This window comes from Ceratotherium simum, chromosome 34, assembly GCF_057802395.1.
Source record: "Ceratotherium simum simum isolate JZ-2026a chromosome 34, ASM5780239v1, whole genome shotgun sequence".
Taxonomy (NCBI): Eukaryota; Metazoa; Chordata; class Mammalia; order Perissodactyla; family Rhinocerotidae; genus Ceratotherium; species Ceratotherium simum.
The window spans coordinates 11,992,620-12,013,129 of record NC_141933.1 but is presented as its reverse complement, the minus strand read 5'-3'; the positions used below and the strand labels follow the sequence as shown (position 1 = coordinate 12,013,129).

The following is a 20,510-nucleotide window of genomic DNA, read 5'->3' as shown; positions in this document are numbered from 1 at the left end:
GCCCTAAGAAGCTGCCTGCCTGCTGTTTCATCTCAGAGGTTCCCTCCCTGGGAACCCGACCTGCAGAGTCCTCTCCATGGGTCTTTTCCTTTCTCACTTGGAAGTCCCCCAGTGTCAAAGGCCACCAAGCGCTAACACAAGACCTTTCCCCACGCAGCCTGTTGGTGCAGGCTTTGCTCCAAGCTAGGGGTTGAGGTGGGCGCCGGTTTACCCCCTGTGGGCTCAGAGTGAAGTTCTCCCACCTTTCCAAAGGCGAGAAGTGAGTGAGCTGGCAGCCTGGGGGACTGAGACAGCCTTTAATCAGGAAACATCAGGGAAGGACACATGTCTGCTGGTGGCACAATGCTGGTGGAATCCCAGGGTCTCTCTGCTCTCCTCCTCCAGAGAGGAAGCTCAGCAGACCAATGTTTCTCAAGAGACAAGCTGACCACGCAGTCCAGGGAGGATGCTGTCCGTGGAGAATGTACTTGCTCCGTTCTCACAGCACATTCCAAATGCTTCTTGAGAACAAGGCTACATCTGGCCCTGGGGATTTTCCATCCCGTCCAGGAGCCCTCAGGGAGTGAGCCTTGGGCATCGGCAGCCTCGCTGGCCCCCTGCAAGCTCCCAGGGCCGCTGGCAGAGTTTCCCCTGTCCGGCATCTCTGGGGCAAGGCCCTGAAGTGGAGGCCTGCTACCCAGTGGACTCCTCCTTGCTTGAAGTCCCCATTGTGGGCTGCCGGGGACCGGGGCTCGTGGTGTCCACCAGGGCTGCAGAGAGTCTGGAGGTGGTGGGAGAGAGTCTGCGAGGCCTGAGGAGGGTGGCAGCGGTCTCTGAGGGGCTGGGGCCCATGACGGACAGGGCTGAAGCTTCAGTCCGGACAGCAGCAGGCAGAGAAGGCCGTCTTGATGCTGTGTGGGCCCCGGAAGCTGCGGCCGAGGGCTCTGGTGTAACAGGAGGTGGCCCAGGAGCCCTGGGAGAGGCTGGAGGTAGAGCAGAGGCTCCTGGAGGGATCAAAGGCCCTGAGGAGGGCCGAGAGGGCTGGGAGGCCCCAGGCTCCCCTGGGAACATGCCCCCCAGCCCCGAAGGGAGTGAGGGTGAGGCCTGGGCTCCCGAGGGCCTCATGGGTAAAGTCTGTGTGGCAGACAGGTTCGTTCCTAAGAGGAGCTGGAGGAGATGGAGTGCTGGCCTCCGAGGCAACACTGCTGGGGGCCCCGGGCAGGAGCTACAGTTGACGGGGGCCCCAGTGTCTCCACGGGGGCTCCGAGATGCTTTGCTGAATTCCACGTCTCCACGAGGGGAGAGCCCCCTCCTTTCTTCCAAGGAACCTAGAGAGAGGTGGGGAAACAAGATGCACAGTGGTTCTCCCCGATGGCTGAGGCAACTCTGGGATGACTTGCACTGGGGACATATGCCCAAGCTCGTCCTCTGAGGGGACTCACACAGCTGGTGAGGACCAGCCGGCTCCTGGCTCCAGGGAGAGAAGACCCAAAAGGAACCAGGAGCAGAACGAGGCAGTTCACCAAAGTGGATCTGCTAGGCATTGGCTGTGTGACCTTGTGTGAGGCAGATAACTCCCCTGGGCCCCTGCTTCCTCATCTGTAAAATGGGCATATTAATAATGACTGCACATGGCCCCTGTGAGGACTGAATGAGCTGATGCATGGGAAGTCTTAGCCTAAACCCGAATGTCAACTATGGACTATGGGTGATAATCACGTGTCAGTGTCGGCTCATCGATTGTAACAAATGTGCCCTCCAGTGCAGGATGTTGACCATGGAGGATGCTGTGCATATGTGGGGTCAAAGGTGTATGGGAAATCTCTGTACCTTCCGCTCAATTTTGCTGTGAAGCCAAGACTGCTCTAAAAAAAATAAAGTCTACTGGAAAAGACTTTTTAAAACAAAGTCTCAGCCCAGGGGCTGGTCCCATGGTGTAGTAGATAAGTTCAGCACACTCCACGTGGCGGTCCCTTGGTTCATGGGTTTGGATCCCAGGTGAGGACATACACCACTCATCAAGCCATGCTATGGCAGCATGCCACATACAAAATAGAGGAAGACTGGCACAGATGTTAGGGCTACTCTTCCTTAAGCAAAAAGAGGAAGATTGGCAACAGGTGTTAGCTCAGGCCCAATCTTCCTCACCAAAAAAAAAAAAGTCTCAACCTGAAGCCTAGCACATCCTATGGCCTTAATACATGGAAGAGAACAAGGAAAGTGAGGCTGAAGGCAGCAAACAGAACAGGTGTGATCAAGGGGAGACGGATGTTGTCAACACACAAAAACACTCAAATGATTAGAGTGGTGTCAGCATCATGGCCAAGTGAGCTGTTCCCTTAGTCTCTCTCCACTAAGTTATAACCAAATGGACATTCATTAACCAACAGAGGATTCCCTACACAGCACAACAGGATGTCTGAGAGATTCATGCAGCCATACTTCTGAAAGTGGGGGTATTGGATCCCCAAGACGCAGTGGAAGGAGGTGAGTGGATCCCCTCCCCCTGCCCAGTAGCAGTGATCTAGTTCGTGGATCCTCAGACAGCAGCTGGCGAATGACTGTAAGAGGAGGCAGCACAGCAGGCAGGCCTGTGTGCAAATACTTTCACTTTCAGAGTTGCAGATGGTCCCTCGGGAATGCTCCACACCGAGTGGCCCAGCTCTGCCACCACATGGGCGCCTCCACCAGTGCAGCAGCCCAGGCAAACTTCCCACGAGCACAGAGCAGGCCCATGTGCTCGTGAAAGAAAGCACCCGCTCCTCCACAGCACATCCGCTCAGCTGTCCTGGGCCAAGGCATCAGATCCACAACAGAGCACCTGCACCCGTGTGTGTGACCCCTCAAGTGGCTGGGGCCAGCACACAAATGCAGACGAGCCTTATCAGCTCAACTTCCAGCAGAGGCGCGGGTGCAGAAAACACAGCTACTGCCGCCCCCCAGTGGTGGCAGGTGGAATCTGCGACCAGATACTACCACTGTGCAATGGCAAAGGATAACTTCATCAAAGACCGTGAAGAACTACACCAACACTCCAGAGCAGAAGAAAAATAACAAGTCTCCAGAAACCAATCCTGAAGGCACAGAAACTTACAATCTGAATGACAGAGAATTCAAAATAGTTGTCATAAAGAAATTCAATGAGAAGAAAACTCAGAAAGACAGTACAGTGAATTCAGGAATAAAATTAATAAGCAGTGGGAATTCTTCACAAAAGAAATTGAAACTCTAAAAGAAAAACCAAACAAAAATTCTGGAGATGAAGAACACAACGAATTAGATAAAAACAATCTAGAAACCTTAAAAAACACAGCTGATAAACTAAGAGCTGGTTCTTTGAAAAGATAAAATTGAAAAACCCTTAACCAGACTCACTAAGAAAAAAAGAGAGAAGGCTCAAATAAATAAAATTAGAATTGAAAGAGGATAAATTACAATGGACTCCACAGAAATACAAAGGATTATAAGAGAATACTATGAAACACTATATGCCAACAAATTGGACAATCTAGAAGAAATGGATAAATTCTTAGACTCATACAAACTCTGAAAACAGAATCAAGAAGAAATGGAGAATCTGAATAGATCAATCACAAGAAAAGAGAGTGAAACAGTAATCAAAAACCTCCCCAAAAACAAAAGTCCAGGACCAGGCGGCTTTCCTGGAGAATTCTACCAAACATTCAAAGAAGATTTAATACATATCCTTCTCAAACTATTCCAAAAAATTGAAAAAAGACGGAACGCTTCCTAACTCAATCTAAGAGGCCAATGTCATCCTAACACCAAAACCATACAAGACAACACAAAGAAGGAAAATTACAGGCCAATATCGCTGATGAATATAGATGCAAAAATCCTCAACCAAATACTGGCAAACCGAATATAGCAATACATTAAAAGGATCATACACCATGATCAAGTGGGATGTATATCAGGGATGCAGGATGGTTCAAATCCACAAACCAATCAATGTGATACACCATATTAACAAAATGAGGAATAAAAACCACATGATCATCTCAATAGATGCAGAGAAAGCATTTGACAAGATCCAATATCCATTTATGATAAAAAGTCTCAATCAAATGGGTATAGAAGGAAAGCACCTCAAGATAATAAAGGCCATATATGACAAACCCACAGCCAACATCATACTCAACAGGGAAAAAGTAAAAGCCATCCCTGTGAGAACAGGAACAAGACAAGGGTCCCCACTCTCACCACTCTTATTCAACATTGTACTGGAGGTTTTCGCCAAAGCAATTAGGCAAGAAAAAGAAATAAAAGGTATGCAAATTGGAAAGGAAGAAGTGAAACTCTCACTGTCTGAGGACAACATGATCCCATATATAGAAAACCCTAAAGAATCGATCAGAAAACTATTAGAAATAATCAGCAACTGCAGCAAAGTTGCAGGGTGCAAAATCACCTTACAGAAATCAGTTGCATTTCTATACTCTAGTAGTGAACTATCAGAAACAGAACTCAAGAAATCAATCCCATTTGCAATTGCCACAAAAAGAATAAAATATCTAGGAATAAATTTAACCACGGAGATGAAAGACCTATACACTGAAAACTATAAGACATTATTGAAAGAAATCAAGCTGATATAAAGAAATGGAAAGATATTCCATACACATGGATTGGAAGAATAAACATAGTTAACGTGCCCATATTACCTAAAGCAATCTACAGATTCAATGCAATCCCAATCAGAATCCCAATGACATTCTTCACAGAAATAGAACAAAGAATCCTAAAATTTACATGGAACAACAAAAGACCATGAACAGCCAAATCAATCCCGAGAAAAAAAGAACAAAGCTGGAGGCATCACAATCCCTGACTTCAAAATATTCTACAAAGATATAATAATAAAAACAGCATGGTACTGGCACAAAAACAGACACACAGATCAATGGAACAGAACTGAAATCCCAGAAATAAACCCACACATCTACAGACAGCTAATCTTCAACAAAGGAGCCAGGAACATACGATGGGGAAAGGAAAGTCTCTTCAATAAATGGTGTTGGGAAAACCAGACAGCCACATGCAAAAGAATGAAAGTAGACCATTATCATACACCATACACAAAAATTAACTCAAAATGGATTAAAGACTTGAAGATAAGACCTGAAAGCATAAAACTCCTAGAAGAAAAGACAGGCAGTACATTGGGCTTAGCAGGATCTTTCCGAATACCATGTCTACTCACACATGGGAAACAAAAGAAAAAATAAACAACCGGGACTTCATCAGACTAAAGAGCTTCTACAAGGTAAAGGAAACCAGGAACAAAATGAAAGACAACCCACCAACTGGGAGAAAATATTTTCAAATCATATATCCAACAGGGGTTAATTTCCAAAATATTTAAAGAATTCACACAACTCAAAAAAAACAACCCAATCAAAACTTGGGGAGAGGATATGAACAGACATTTTTCCAAAGAAGATATACAGATGGCCAACAGGCACATGAAAAATGTTCAACATCACTAATTATTAGGGAAATGCAAATCAAAACTACAAGGAGATATCACCTTACACCCATCAGAATGGCAATAATTAACAAGAGAAGAAATTACAAGTGTTGGAGAGGATGTGGAGAAAAGGGAACTCTCATATACTGCTGGTGGGAATGCAAACTGGTCCAGCCACTATGGAAAATAGTATGGAGATTTCTCAACAAATTAAAAATAGAAATACCATATGATCCAGCTATCCCACTACTGGGTATTTATCCAGAGAACTTGAAATCAACAATTCAAAGAGATATATGCACCCCTATGTCCATAGCAGCATTATTCACAATAGCCAAGCTGTGGAAGCAACCCAAGTGCTCACTGACTGATGAATGGATAAAGCAGATGTGATATATATATATATATATATATATATATATATATATACATATAATGGACTAGTACTCAGCTGTAAAAAAGACAAAATTATCCCATTTGCGACAACATAGATGGACTTCAGGGTATTATGTTAGCGAAATAAGCAAGACCAAGAAAGACACACACCACATGATTTCACTCATATGTGGAAGACAAACAAACACATAGACAAAGAGAACAGATTAGTGGTTACCAGAGGGGAAAGGGGTTGGGGGGTGGGCAAAAGGGGTAAAGGAGCACATATGTATGATGATGGATAAAAACTAGACTATTGGTGGTGAGGATGATGCAGTCTATACAGAAACTGATATATATTAATGTATACCTGGAATTACACCATACTATAAACCATTAAGACATCAATAAAATAACTGAAAAAAAACTGGAATTATTACATTTTAAAAATCATCGAAAGGACAGTCACACAATTCCGTAAGTAACCTAGCAATTCTGCGAGTGGTTACTGTATTGTACACTTGGAGCGTGTGAATCATGTGGTATGTGAATTTTGTATCTCAAGAAAGCTGTTGTGTTTTTTAAACTATCCAAAGGAAATAATTCGTATTCTATTTCAATAGAACACGGTTTCCCCTTAAAGGAGCTCTCGTTAGGAAGAGGCACACGGTGAACATAGCTGAGGCAGTGTGTTCCAGAAGGAGCTGAGCTCTGTACTTCACCTCTTTGGGCCTCAGTTTCCCCATCTGGAGGCAGGAGAGCAGAGTGGGAAAGAGCATGAGGTACGAAACCAGAGAGACCTGGGCTTGAGTCCACCACCACCAACTAGAGCGTGGGATCAAGACAGAGACTTAATATCTCTGTGCCTGTTTCCCCATCTGCAAACGGAGCTGATAATAGCAGGCAAGCTCGAACGTTCCGGGGAAAATTTAAATGTGGTAATACAGGTAAAATGCTCCAGACACCGCCTGGCACCTGAGCTAATGATGAGTCTCTAGACAGCAGAGGGAATAATATCTCTCAGCTTGCACAGGAGTCTGTGGTGGTTAAAGTGGAGTAGATCTGTAAAGCTTTCAACAGTTCCTAGCACAGTGGCCACATGGGCTCAGGATGTTTCCAGCCCCACCAGTCCTGACAGCAGCGATTCATCCTCAGATCTGAGGAGCTGCCCTAAATATACAGCATCATCTTCAAAAGGTCAAAGGCGAGAAACAGATATTTTATACAAGAGGAAATCCAGGCCACAAACCAGTGGAAAAATTCACCGTCTTTCTGGAAGTTTAAACAACGTAAACTAGCCACACTTAAGGTACTTTACGGACATGTTAACTTGGAAAAATTAAATTCAAAACATATAGTGTCAAGGTGGTAGGAATATGAGGAACCAGCTGCATCACTGTAGTTTCCTCTTCCTCTGGACCCCCGTCTGGTAATGTGCTGTCACGTTGTAGGAGGTACCAAATCACTCACTTACTCAACCTACTGACCACAGGGTCCAAACACAAGTCACAAAATTGGAAAAGAGTTGTCTGACCAAAGACTTTTCACAGGAGGTCCATTATGGATAGGAAAAACAAAAGGAAAGAAAGAAACCACTTAAATATCACCCAAAAGGCAGGTGGTGAGCAGACCAGTATATCTGGGAGGTTTTTTAAATCGCCAGCAGTGGGCCACTTCAATACTCCAAAACCAGGTGTTACAGTAGTTGTCTGTGTCCTGTTTATACCTCTGCAAAAAGTCCATATGGACAAACACGATGGAGAAAGACAAACAGATGAGAATAATTTTCAGGAGTCAATGCATCGTAACAGCTAAAAGCACTGACTTTGGGCTCAAATCCTGGCTCTACTGCCAATCAGCTGTGTGACCTAGAGTACCTCACTTCACCTCTCTGTGCCTCAGTTTCCTCATCTTGAAAATGGGGATGATAATAGTACCTATCTCAAAGAGTTGCTGTGAAAAGGGAATGAAATAAGATATTTAGACATCACAGATGGCCAAGAGGTATATGGAAAGGTGCTCAACATCACTAACCATCAGGGAAATGCAAATCAAAGCCACAATGAGATATCACTTCACATCTGTAGGATGGCTATTATCAAAAGATAAGAGATAACAAGTGTTGATGAGGATATGGAGAAAAGGGAACCCTTGTGCACTGTTGGTAGGAATTGGTACAGTCACTATGGCAAACACTACAGAGGTTCCTCAACAAATGACAAATTTTCTTGTAACTACCATATGACCCAGCAATCCCACTTCTGGGTGTTTATCCCAAGAATACTAAAACACTAACTCGAAAAGATATCTGCACCCCCATGTTCATTGCACTATTATTCACAACAGCCAAGACATGGAAACAACCCAACCCATTGATGGATGAACGGATAAGAAGATGCGGTATATGTACACAATGGAATACTACTCAGCCATAAAAAGACAAAATCGTGCCATTTGCGACAACATGGATGAACCTTGAGGGTATTATGCTAAGCGAAATAAGTCAGACAGAGAAAGACAAACACCATATGATCTCACTTACATGTGGAATCTAAAAAACAAAAAAAAACTGGGCTCATAGATACAGAGAACAGATTGGTGGTTGCCAGAAGCGATGGGTGGAGGGTATGCGAAATGAGTGAAAGGGGTCAAAAGGTACAAACTTCCAGTTATAAAATAAATAAGTCATGGGGATGTAGTAGACAGCATGGTGACTATAGTTAATAATACTGTATTGCATGTTTGAAAGCTACTAAGAGAGTAGATAAAAGTTCTCATCACAAGAAAAAAAAATTTGTAACTACTAGACTTATTGTGGTGATCATTTCACAACATATACAAATACCAAATCATTATGTTGTACACCTGAAACTAATATAATGTTATAGGTCAATTATACCGCAATAAAAAAAAGAGAAAAGAGAGGCGAGCCTGGCGGCATAGTGGTTAAGTTCACGCGCTCTGCTTTCGTGGCCTGGGGTTCACAGGTTTGGATACTAGGCGCAGACCAACACACTGCTTATCAAGCCATGCTGTGACGGCATCCCAGATATAAAGTTGAAGAAAACGGGCACAGATGTTAGCCCAGGGCCAATCTTCCTCAGCAAAAAGAGGAGGATTGGCAAGAGATGTTAGCTCAGGGCTCATCTTCCTCACCAAATAAAATAAAAAAAGAGAAAGAGAGAAAAAAGAAACATACATATGATGTTCCCAGACATATACAAGTCTCAATACATATTAAAGATTACTCTTCTGCAAAGTTGATTCAGTTCCTAAATTCTAATTTTTAAAAACGGAAGAAAGCAGAGGAAGAGGTTAAGGAAGGAGGTAATGAGGAAGAAAAAGGAACAGTAAACAAGCTTGTCAGATGGGACGTCATGCTGTGGCATAAGGAGCACTGGGGAGGGTAAGCAAGTTTAGGCACGGGTGTGGGCTCACCACGTGCTGGCTGTGTGACCGTGAGCAAGCCATGTTTCCTCTCTGAGCCTGGATTTCTCACATCCAGCCCTCTACAAGTTCCGTTTCTGGGAAGAAGAGCAAAGTGGAAGAAGACAGTGGTGAAACTCCAGCACCCAGAGGCCCACTGACCTGAGCAGGTGGAGCAGCAGTCCCCGGGGGGCACGGAGGGGTCAGAGCAGGCCGGCTGGCAGGGGATCCTCTCACAGGTCACCTCTCCCATCTGGGGAAGCAGAAGGACACACATGAGGAAGCCCAGAGCACCTCACCTGCCCAGCGCAGCGCCCCCAAGGGCCTCTTGCACCAGCACTGGGACCCACAGAAAGATCCCGGGACAGAGGCCACAGTGCCTGGGTCTCACCTAAACAACAGGTGAAGCCAAACACAGCAGGGCCGCCTTAAGGAAACCACAAAGAGGGAGGGTGCTGTCAAATCCAAAGGTATTACGGCAGGTAGTCCAAGTTGAAGAAGGACAGGGGGAAGGTAGGCTTACGTTGGCTAAGGGGCTCCGAGTTTTGCAAAGGGACAAAAGGCAAGGAGCAGCCCCTGGCCGGGCAGCTCCTGGCTTCCCAGGCCCAGCTCACCTGGCACGTGCACACAGTACAGGGCTCATCATCCAAGGTGAACACCTGGCCGTTCACCACCTTCCTTCCCTCGTAGTTGCAGTCTGCGAGGGCAGAAGAGACAGGGGCCCGTGAGAGCCAAGGCCCACCCGGGAGCCTCGAAGGTGGGGCGCTGGTCCCACTCACCTCGGCACACCGGGCAGCACTCGCCATCAGGGTGGAAAGGGTAGGTACAGGTGACGGGGCAGTCGACGGGCGAGCAGGCCACTGAGCCCAGCTGCAGGACACAGAAAACGCACAAGGCCCTTCGTTTTGGGCAGCTAATGGGACACTCAGGAAGGACAGGTCACAGAGCCATGGAGTGCCCATCAGAGCCACCAGGGCCGTCTTGCTGTGCCTCGGTTCTCTCACCTGGCAGATGAAGATGGTGGTGGTACCTACCTCATCGATTCTTGCAAGGATTAACTGAGTTCATGCATCTAAAGGGCTGGGAGCAGCAAGAACTCAATAGTACGAGTATATTCAAGATTCTGCTACAGAGTCCTGGGCTTGCATCCCTCACCTGCATCCTCAGTGAGAACCCCTGGGCCACATCTTATACTGTAAGGAGCCGGCCCCCAACACGCTCCCTGGTCACCCAACAGCAGAGGACTTTTGCCAGGCAGAGTAAAGATTCGCCCTGGGCAGGGCTGCAGGGAGCCGACTTTCCCCATGAACCAGAAGGGACCTGTCTCTTGGAGGTCTCCAGATTTTGCCTCCAGGGTTCAGAAGCTGATGGCAGTCCCCGGGGAGTTTCTGCAGACAGGGTTCAGGTCTGGGTGGTCCGTACCAGGCAGATGCAGCTCAGACACGGGTCCAGCACAGATGGGAAGGTCTGGTTGTTGTAGAAGATTCTGCCTGTGTAGGTGCAGCCTGCCAGAGAGAGCACGCGGTGAGCACCAGCTAGGGGATGGCCAGTCACCAGGCTTCCGTCAAGGCAAAGGTCCAAGGCTCATCTAGGCAGCAAAGGTCAGGCTAACTGGCTCCCCAGGCGGTCACCCAGGAGTTGGGAAAGAGATAAAACACACATCTGGATTGGGTGCTTTTTTTCACGCTGGATTCAGCAAAGGGATCAAAGTGTCTTCACTTCAGAGTTCTGCCCCCAGCAGGCTCAGGCCAGAGGAACTGGGAGACAACCTGGGTGCCAGACACCACAGCCATCCTCTCTGCACCTCCCCACTCGGCCAAACCCCAGACCTTCTGGGACCTTCCCCCATACCTCTCCCCTCTCCACTTCCCATACCCACGGAGGCCCCATCTGAGTGCTGCCACCTTGATGATATTTACCACATACTAGTCAGTGCAAAAGCAGGTGATGGGACAGTAGGGAAATATTTTATAAAAAATATATATATATATAATATATATTATATGTTAGATATAGATATATAGATATAGGTGCACGTTATATAGATTTATAGATATAGACTATATATAGATATAGGCATACATATAGATATAGACATAGATAATGCTATTGATATTATATCACAAAAAGAGACTAGAAAGACAGAATCACAAGGTTAAAAGTGGTCATGGGCCCTTTTTAATTTTTTTTTTTTTTTTGCTTTCTGTATTTTCTAAATGTTTTATAATAAAATGTTACTTTTGAGATAATGTAAAAGGCAAAAATTACTATCAAAAATAAAGTGTCGAGCCAGCCCTGATGGCCTAGTGGTTAAAGTTTGGCATGCTCTGCTTCAGTGGCCCAGGTTCGGTTCCCAGGTACAGAACCACACCACTCATCTGTCATTAGCCATAGTGTGACGGCAGGTCACAGAGAAGAACTAGGAGGACCTGTAGTTAGAATATACAGCCATGCACTAGGGCTTTGGGGAGGGGGAATAAAAGAAGAAGATTGGCAACAGATATTAGCTCAGGGCGAATCTTTCCCAGCAAAAAAAAATAAAGTGCGTGACCCAATGACTGTAAAAAAAAAAAAAAGATACAAAAGTGATGTTTGTGGCTGTAAAAAGTTGTGCCACATAAAAAAATAAAATAAAGTGTCGTTTTTATTCTCTCTCCGTTCTCTGACCATTCACAGATGTGGATAGGCTGCGAGCTCCGCATATCTTCATATCTGCTTCCAGCACCCAGACAGGGCCTGCCTTGGGCAAACAGACGTCTCTGAGGCTCAGTTGCCTTATTTGTAAAATGGGGCTGCCTCGTGGGGCTGTTGTGAGGATGACCTGAGGGGAAGCATGCGTGGAGCCTGGTATAGGGTGAGCCCGGATATGGCGGCCCCGAGAATCCCTGCCGTGTGCAACACTCCCTGGGCTGGGAATTACCTGCCGAACAGTCTGGGCAGCACTGTCCAGGGATCCGAATCGGGTGAGGGCAGGAGTCCACACAGTCTGTCCTCTTGCAGCTCACTGAGCCATCTGCCTGGAGGAAGGAGGACCTTCACCCAGACCCCACCTTCGACCCCCGTCCCCACCTCCCCACCCCACTCCACACTCCCAGCCCCCACAAGAAAGGGCAGTAATGCGAACTGGCCAAGGCTTGCCCTGAAGGGCACCATGCTGCAGCTGGGAGGGGGCAGGTCTCCCCTAAAGAGGACCAGCTACTTGGGAAAGGGGGATGAGCCTTCCAGACAGGCTTCCATCGCCAAGGAGAGGGAAGGTCAGAGCTGGGCCTTGGTTTTCTCGGCTTCCTGCCCCTCTCCAGCAGCAGCCAAGGCTGCACCATCCCCCCATCCAAATGCTTCTCTCAGCTCACCCCAAACCTATGGAGTATAATAAAACCCTATTGTTATAGAAAACGATTCCACCGCAAGTGTCTAGTCTAGAAGACAGACACACCATACACCATACACCGTTTCTTTTTTTTTCTAAGAATCTGAATATTTATGAAACTTTGGTGTTACTTTCTTGTAACACGAGTGCCCTTGATTAGTCATAAAGAAGAAAAACGGCATCGAATGTACTTTCCTCCCCACTCTAATGCCAATGAAACGTTCCCAGTATTATAAGGGTCTAAGGCTTCTAACAAAAGGCACATCAAAGCACTTGAAGGCTGCTTCTCACATGCTAATGTGGACACAGGTTACCCGGGGACTAAAATGCAGATTCTGAGTCCAGAGGTTCCCATCGCCTTGAGATTCTGCATATCCCAGGCTCCCGGCTGGTGCCGAAGACACTGCTGGCACAGGAACCTCATTTTGAGAAATAAAGCTCTAAGCTCTGAGACAGTAAAAGCTCTCTTAAAGTACAGTCATGTGTCGCTTAACGACGGGGCTACATGCTGAGAAATGCATCATTAGGCGATTTCATCATTATGCAAACACGACAGAGTATACTGAAGGGGAACAAAATTTGCCACCCCAAAATGTGTCCCTTTAACATGAAGATTATTTTAGGCTGATGATTGTTAAGAAACAAAAGACTCAGAAAGTTTTTCTTGTTACCTCCCTCTGAGCTGCCTAAAAGAATTCAGATAAAAAACCCTGTCTCGGGAAGTGAGCTATCACCTTAGCATAACATGAACTAGGTGGCAGACAGGGAGAAATCTAGAAAAGCCTGTTGGTTGGGTTCCCCGCTGTGTACTTCTGTTTCTGTGTGGCCAAACACTTGTTATCCAAACATCGCTTCTTTTCACCTGCCTGTGGATTGCCTTCCTTCCCTTTGAAGTCCCTGACTCTCTCCACCTGCAACATCTTCTTTTGTCTTTAGCTGAGGATGGTATTTAAGGTAAGGGCTTTGACAATTCTGGCGAGTTACCCGGTTTTCCTGGGTTTCTCCCACGTATGACTGTTATTAAACTTTTGTTTGTTTTTCTCCTGGTAATCTGTCTCATGTCAATTTAATTCTTAGACCAACCAGAAGAACCTAGAAGGGTAGAGGAAAATTTCTTCATCCTCTATGGTACTTACAGAAACCTACATGGCATAGCCTACTACACACCTAGACTATATGGCACTAATCTTATGGGACCACCATCATATATGCGGTCCATCACTGACCGAAATGTCATTATGCGACGCATGAACGTAGAAAGGAAAGCCAACGTGTACTTAAACAATGAGCTAAAATGATTGTGTTTCTTGATAAGTAGCTGTGTCTGCACTCCTGTCAATCTGACTCTAAAACTCACGCACCCTCTCCTTATACGTTTATCATGAGATGAGGTCACACGATTCATGTTAATGAAGGAAACATTGCAATTTCACAGAAAAGGCCTGAACAACTGGACCTCGGCTGCCCCAGTCCCCACAGTTATCCGTGCCTGGGGAAAATCTGCTGTTAGGACTCCTGATGCCATCTCCTTTTACCATCAGCTCCCTCTGCACAAGCATAGTTCTTAAGGCAGCCTGCCAAGCTCTGATGTCCTGAAAAATCTACCGAGGACAGAATAAACTGGGTCCCGAGCCTTTCTGTAAAAATGGAACCTGATAGCACAGGAGGGAGACTGAGGGCAGGCCTGAGGTGGCCCAGCTTCGGGAGGGGCAGGGATGCTGGCCCGGGAGGGCCCCCGTCAGGGTGGAGGGGCCTCGTCGGGGTGAGGCGTGGCAGGGGCACAGCCGAGAAAGCAGCTGAAGGCGCGCAGGTTGTCATTCACCTGGCAGATGCATAACTCACAGGGATCACCAGGAGACCAGATCTGTCCAATGGGAAACTCGACCCCGTTGTCGTCAAGAGAGCAGCCTGGCCAGGGGACAGAGGGGGAGAAAGGACGAGTAGGGAAAAGTGCTGAGGAGGGCGCTGAATGGCCACAGGACTACAGTACGGCCCCACCAAGGACAGACGCCTCTGCCCACTCATGCTGTGTAGACGGCTCCCAGGCTGTGCATGCAACCACCTGCTGGACCCAGGGGCTACCCACAGCTGCCAGCCTGGCTCCCTCGTTTAGTGAATTTTCCCGCCAAAGAAGCAACTGGCATACACAAGCATATTCACACAAACGTACACTTACATACACACCCACAAACACACGCATTCACACACACAGAAACCATGCACACACAGACACACTCACACAGATACAACAGACACACACAGATACCCATGCACATACACACAGCACTCACACACAAATACACTTACCGACACACACACACACTAACAGTCTTGGTGGCTGAAGCTCAGTCTCCCTCCTCACAGGCACCCAGGCCTCGGGTCGGGTGCAGCCCTGGGAGGCAGGGCGGGGCGGCCCTCACCTGTCATGGGCGTGGGCTCCCTGCAGCTGAAGCAGCACTGTCCAGGGCCCAGCCACCACTCCTCGCGGGGGCAATCCAGTTCTGGACACGGCGTGAAGGAACATTCTACCTCCCCATTCTGGAAGAGAGCAAAGGGGCATGAACCAGGGAGGGCTCCATCACCCTCCTAAAAGTGACAAAGAAATCAGCAGGACGGGGAGAAAGGGCGAGTCTTTCCCTGGGGGCTGGGGTGAGGCTGGGAGACGGTCCTGGGAACATGCTGGCTGTTTGCCTGGAGGGTCCTGGCCTGCCCTAGCTGTAGCCTCCAGCACCTCCTCCCAGCACTTGTGCACCAGCTTCCTGCTCTCACTCCAATCTACTGGCACTCTGCAGCCACAGAACTTTCTCATGCACCAATCTGATTGCATCATCCACCACTTAAAACCCTTCCGTAGCTCTGCCACGTCCAAAGTCCTCTGCCTGGCTGGCAAAGCCCTTCATGACTGAATCTGAGGCAGAGGCTGTCGCCCCTACAGACCCCTTCCCCTAAATACTGCCCTTTGCTGTCCTCCAGGTGCCTGGATAGTTCCTTCACCCCCCCACTCCCTGGGGAGCAAGGACAGCTGATGTGCAGGGAGATGTAAGAGCCTAGCTCCCTGGCCTCTGGACATGCCCATCTCTGCCGGGCAACTCATACTCCCAAGCTCCCGTGGGATCAGCCGGGGACCCCATCTTCTCCTTCCCCTGCCTGTCCTTCTCCCCTCGCCACTTTCTCCTGAGAGCACTCCCTCGGAAAATCACTTACACAAGAATCCCACCCCAGACTCTCAGAACCCAACCCAGATGTGATCCCTGCCTGCAGCCTCATCTCTTGCCTCGACTCCAGTCTCTCCCCCGTTCTGTGCTCCAGCCAGAATGGACATCTTCAGGCCTCAGAACACGCCGTGCTCTCTCTCGCCTCCATCCTTCTGCTCATGCAGTGCCCTCTGCCAGGCACACTTGCCCCAGCTCCTCACCTGATTAGTCCAAGTCACCTTTCAGGTCTCAACTTAGCATCCCTCCCTCCAAGAAGCCTTCCCTGCAGCCTACAGTCTGGTTAGGAGCCCCGGTCACCTGTTCATCGCCCACCTAGGCTGTGGGCCCCCTGACAGAGGGGACTGGGGCTGTCCTGTGCTTAGCCATGTCCCCAGCACGTAGCATTGCTCCAGGCACACAGTAGGTGCTCTATAAATAGCACTGCTGAAGAATGAACTTCAAGGAGACTGTGGGAAGGCCTTGGTGAAGGCAAGCCCCTTTAGTCCCTCTGTTCCCTCAGTCTCCCTTTTGCTGTGTGGCAGCTCCTCTCCTGGTCAAGGAATCCTGGGAAAGTCCTGAGCCCTGCCTCCTCCCTGTCACCCACCCATTCAGCCCCCTACCTGGCAGACGCAGGTGGTACACTCGTCACCACCCCCACTGAACACAGCCCCGTCCGCATACCACCGGCCATGGAAATAGCATCTCACTGCAGAGGAGAAAAGGAGAGCAGCTCAGGGTCTTTGGGCTGAGGCAGCTAAAGAAAAAGGGGAACAAATGGGTGGAGGGACCCTTGGGAAGCTAACATTCCCACAACCCTCCAAGGCACGCCCCACACCCAAGAACCCACTCACTTCCCCCTTCCAAGCCCCCAACAAAAAGATGCCATCACTTAAAAACTGATGGAGAATGAATCATACACAAAATAAGATCCTTAGCCAAAAAGGCAGGAGAAGCCCGACACCTCGGACAAGGTCTGAGAAGGATGCCATCCTCTGGAGGAATCAGTGACAGCCTCTCATCTGAAAATCCCCCCACTGGTAAAAACAGCCTGAAAACCTGCCCAGGCCTACCTGGCTTTGGTCACACTGCCCTGGGTTCAAACCTCAGCTATATGCTCACTAAAGAGTGACTTTAAGATACTTAAGCTCTCTAGCCCTCAGTCTTCTCGTCTATACAATGGGTTGTAACAGTTCCTACTTCCTAGGAACTATGCAGCCTATTCAAAAAATATTTTAATTCAAAATAACATGACACTTCAAAGTTAAGAAAAAAATATTTAAAAAGAACACCAGCTTTGAAACCAGGTAGACTTGAGATCAAGTTCTGCTCCTTTACTAACTGGATGTGTGTCTTGGGGCAGTGACTTGACCTCTCTGAGCCTCAGTTTTTTCGTCTATAAAATGGGGCTACGAAGAGTGCTCCCTCAGGGCTATGCTAGACGGATTCAATGAGATCAAGGGCTGGCAAGCGCCCCACACAGCAGGCACAGAGCCGGCAGGGAATATTCGTGACGGTGATGAGGTCATCCCAGGACAGAGAACCACACTTTTAACAAAGGACCAACTCATTAGTTGGGAAGGGGAGACCCCGTCCCAGACTGCCCGGACAGAGCAATGCCAAGGGTGGACTCTAACCACTTCCTGACTGCACTGAAGGTGCCTCCCGGGGTAGGAGGCAGGCTGGGCTGTGAGCCCAGACTAGCATCCAAATCACTGTGCACACAGTAGGTGCTCAATTAAAATGGCACTTTGAAATGCTTCCCTTGATCTGAGTTTCTAAAGCAGAAATCAATCTCCTTCCTCTCTCCTCCATGCATCGTGCCCCCCAAAAGACAACCCTCCCCAAAAGACAAAAATAGCTAAATTCCTCCATCCTCCCCCCACCGAGAAGTCACTTACCTGGAACACAAGTACAGCAATCTGACCTCGGGGAGGACTGACAGGGGCCAGGAGGACACTCGGGGGAGATGCAGGACACATTTCCAGCCTGAGTAGGGGAGAGAAGGTGCGGGGGCGGGGAGGGTAAGGGGAAGAACCAGGCTCCACGGCCCTTCAGGCCCATCAGGAACCAGCTGATTCCCTGTTTCACATCACACCTCAGGTTTCCTGTCCAACCTGAAAGAGCATGCTAACGGAAGCCCTCCAAGACCTTTAAATGCCACTGGGGTCACAAGGACAGCCTGCAGGGACCATGTCCGGCGTTTACTATGGTGTGGTTTAGAACATCCCCTTTTCCACAACGAGGGGCAGACCAGAGAGCAGAGCATGCTTCCTTCCTTGGGAAAATGGACGTGCCTAGCCTTCCATAGCATCCCATTCCACGGCCTATGGAAGTTCTGGAAGGATGCCGAGCAGCAAAGAACAGAGGTTACTCCACCAGAGACACCTTCCTGCGCATCTCCGTTTTGAACCAGGTGACTATATTGGCTATTCCAAAAGTTAAATTTAAAACTACATTTAAAAAATTTGAAATTAAGACCAAAAAGCTCCTGGCTTTGGAGCCAGCCAGATCTGAATTCCAGCGTCTGCTCCTCCACTAACAAGTCGTGTGACTTGGGGCCAAGTACAGCACCTCTCTGAGCCTCGGTCTCCCTATCTGTGAGAAGAGCTGGAAACAGTGCCTCTGTCAGGGGTTGCTGAGGATTATGTGAAATGAGATTATCCACGACAGCATTGGGCCACTGCACGTGTGTGGCACATAGGAAGCGCTCAACGAAAGGTGGTGGCAGCTGTCTACAAGACGCCCCCTCCCCACCTCACCCCACCCCGGGGCCATCTTACACTGCAGCTTCTGCCATCACTGCCAGACCAGGGGCTGCTTTTTGTGTGTGTGCGTGAGGAAGATCAGCCCTGAGCTAACATCTGTGCTAATCCCCCTCTTTTTGCTGAGGAAGAGTGGCCTTGAGCTAACATCTATTGCCAATCCTCCTCCATTTTTTTTTTTTTTTTGCCCCAAAGCCCCAGTAGATAGTTGTACATCATAGTTGCACATCCTTCTAGTTGCTGTATGTGGGACGCAGCCTCAGCATGGCTAGAGAAGCGGTGCGTCGGTGTGCGCCCGGGATCTGAACCCAGGCCGCCAGTAGCGGAGCGCGCGCACTTAACTGCTAAGCCATGGGGCCGGCCCCCAGGGGCTGCTTCTAAAGACGGCCAGAGGGTGGCAGTGGACAGAAGGTTGGTGGACGGAGTCCGGGCTCTGGATGCAGACAGACCTCGGCTCAAATCCCAGCTCTGCCACTTCCCAGCCTCAGTCTTTTCACGTGTAGAGTAGGGACCATAAAGCCAAGCCTGAATAGCCGCCAGGAGCCTCGGAGGAGGAAAGAGATGAAAAGCACCAAGCCTGTGTCGGGTACACCCTGGGTGCTCATAATCGAATCCCTGTGACAGCATCTGGCACATAGTAGGTGCTTAATAACTATTCTTGGAGGAATGAAAGCAAAAGGAAAGATTGAAAGGAGGAATCTAAAGCAAAACACTCTTGTTTTTGTGAGGAGATCAGCCCTGTGCTAACATCTGCCAATCCTCCTCTTTTTTTGCTAAGGAAGACTGGCCCTGGGCTAACATCCGTGCCCATCTTCCTTCACTTTATATGAGAGGCTGCCACAGCATGGCTTGCCAAGCAGTGCGTCGGTGCGCGCCCGGGATCTGAACCGGCAAACCCCGGGCTGCCGCAGCGGAGTGCACACACTTAACCGCTTGTGCCACCAGGCCGGCCCCTAAAGCAAAACACTCTTAACAAGCTGAATGTGGTAATGAGCCTTCTCCCTCCCAAGTGTGGATACCTTTATTGTGCTGGCAAATATTTTGCCTGGAGAGAAAAACGGCCTCCCTGGTGAGAAGTTTCCGAGGGAGTTTCATCCACTCCCCTTCCCAGACAAATGGACCCTGTCTGCCTGTTGGCTCCTTTCTGCTCAGCAGAAGCTTCCCTGACTCCACAAACCTAAAGGGTTCACATCTCCCCCACACTTTTCAATCTGACAAGTTCTGACCAAAATCCACAACCTGAGAACTCTCCCTCCATTCAACAGGCTCACCTTTAACACCCGGTCTTTCCCCCTTCCTCTAAAACCTCCAAAGGTTAAGAAAACACCCCTGAGGCTTCGGGGATCCTGGGATACTCACCAGGCAGACACAGACGGTGCAGTTCTCGTTGGGAGGTGAAAACACGTCCCCTTCGGCTCGGATGACACCACTGTGAAAACAGCCTTTGAAACACAAACAGGAGTGAAGGCATCAGACCTCTTCAAAGCAGAGGAAACTTGAGGTCTCATTACTTTTCCAGGCATAATGTACCTGGAACCTTGTCTCACTGGCCTGGATGCCAGGTACCCAGAATTGTGTGGTCCTAGGACCCCTGGAGAATTACCAGGAGACACCTGGCACAGGATGCCCCAGGAGGGTTCATGCATGTCTGATAGACCCAGAACTGTGTGGAGAGCCTGCATTTTATTCCCATAAGGCAGGAAAGGCAGCCCCGGGTTCAGAACCTGGCCTGCCCGTTCAATTACCTGAGTGACCTTGGACATGTCACTTAACCTCTCTGGGACTCAGTTATCTTTACTGTAAAATGGAAAAACCACCATGTGCCCTGCAGGGGACCTGGAAGGAGCCACAACTTCAGAGGTAAAGCACTCAGAACTTTACATTCAGGGCCCAGTACATAGGAGGGACACTGTTAA

The 20,510-nt window shown here is 48.5% G+C and overlaps 1 protein-coding gene across 3 annotated transcripts in view; it reads right to left on the bottom strand.

Moving 5' to 3' along the window:
- Positions 1-282: 282 nt before the first annotated feature.
- Positions 283-20,510, bottom strand: part of VWCE (von Willebrand factor C and EGF domains) — a 35,306-nt gene continuing 15,078 nt past the window's right edge. The window contains exons 10-20 of one of the 3 annotated variants that reach the window (XM_087422825.1): positions 19,954-20,036; positions 17,731-17,818; positions 16,453-16,538; positions 15,059-15,176; positions 14,461-14,546; positions 12,192-12,288; positions 10,694-10,776; positions 10,051-10,141; positions 9,886-9,968; positions 9,434-9,524; positions 283-1,307 (exon numbers count right to left, since the gene is read on the bottom strand). In XM_087422825.1, the coding sequence (XP_087278951.1) occupies positions 673-1,307; positions 9,434-9,524; positions 9,886-9,968; positions 10,051-10,141; positions 10,694-10,776; positions 12,192-12,288; positions 14,461-14,546; positions 15,059-15,176; positions 16,453-16,538; positions 17,731-17,818; positions 19,954-20,036 (1,541 nt within the window). In that variant the 3' untranslated portion in view covers positions 283-672. The remainder of the gene's footprint in view (positions 1,308-9,433; positions 9,525-9,885; positions 9,969-10,050; positions 10,142-10,693; positions 10,777-12,191; positions 12,289-14,460; positions 14,547-15,058; positions 15,177-16,452; positions 16,539-17,730; positions 17,819-19,953; positions 20,037-20,510) is intronic. The other 2 variants (XM_087422826.1, XM_087422827.1) reach the window with 2 other exon arrangements.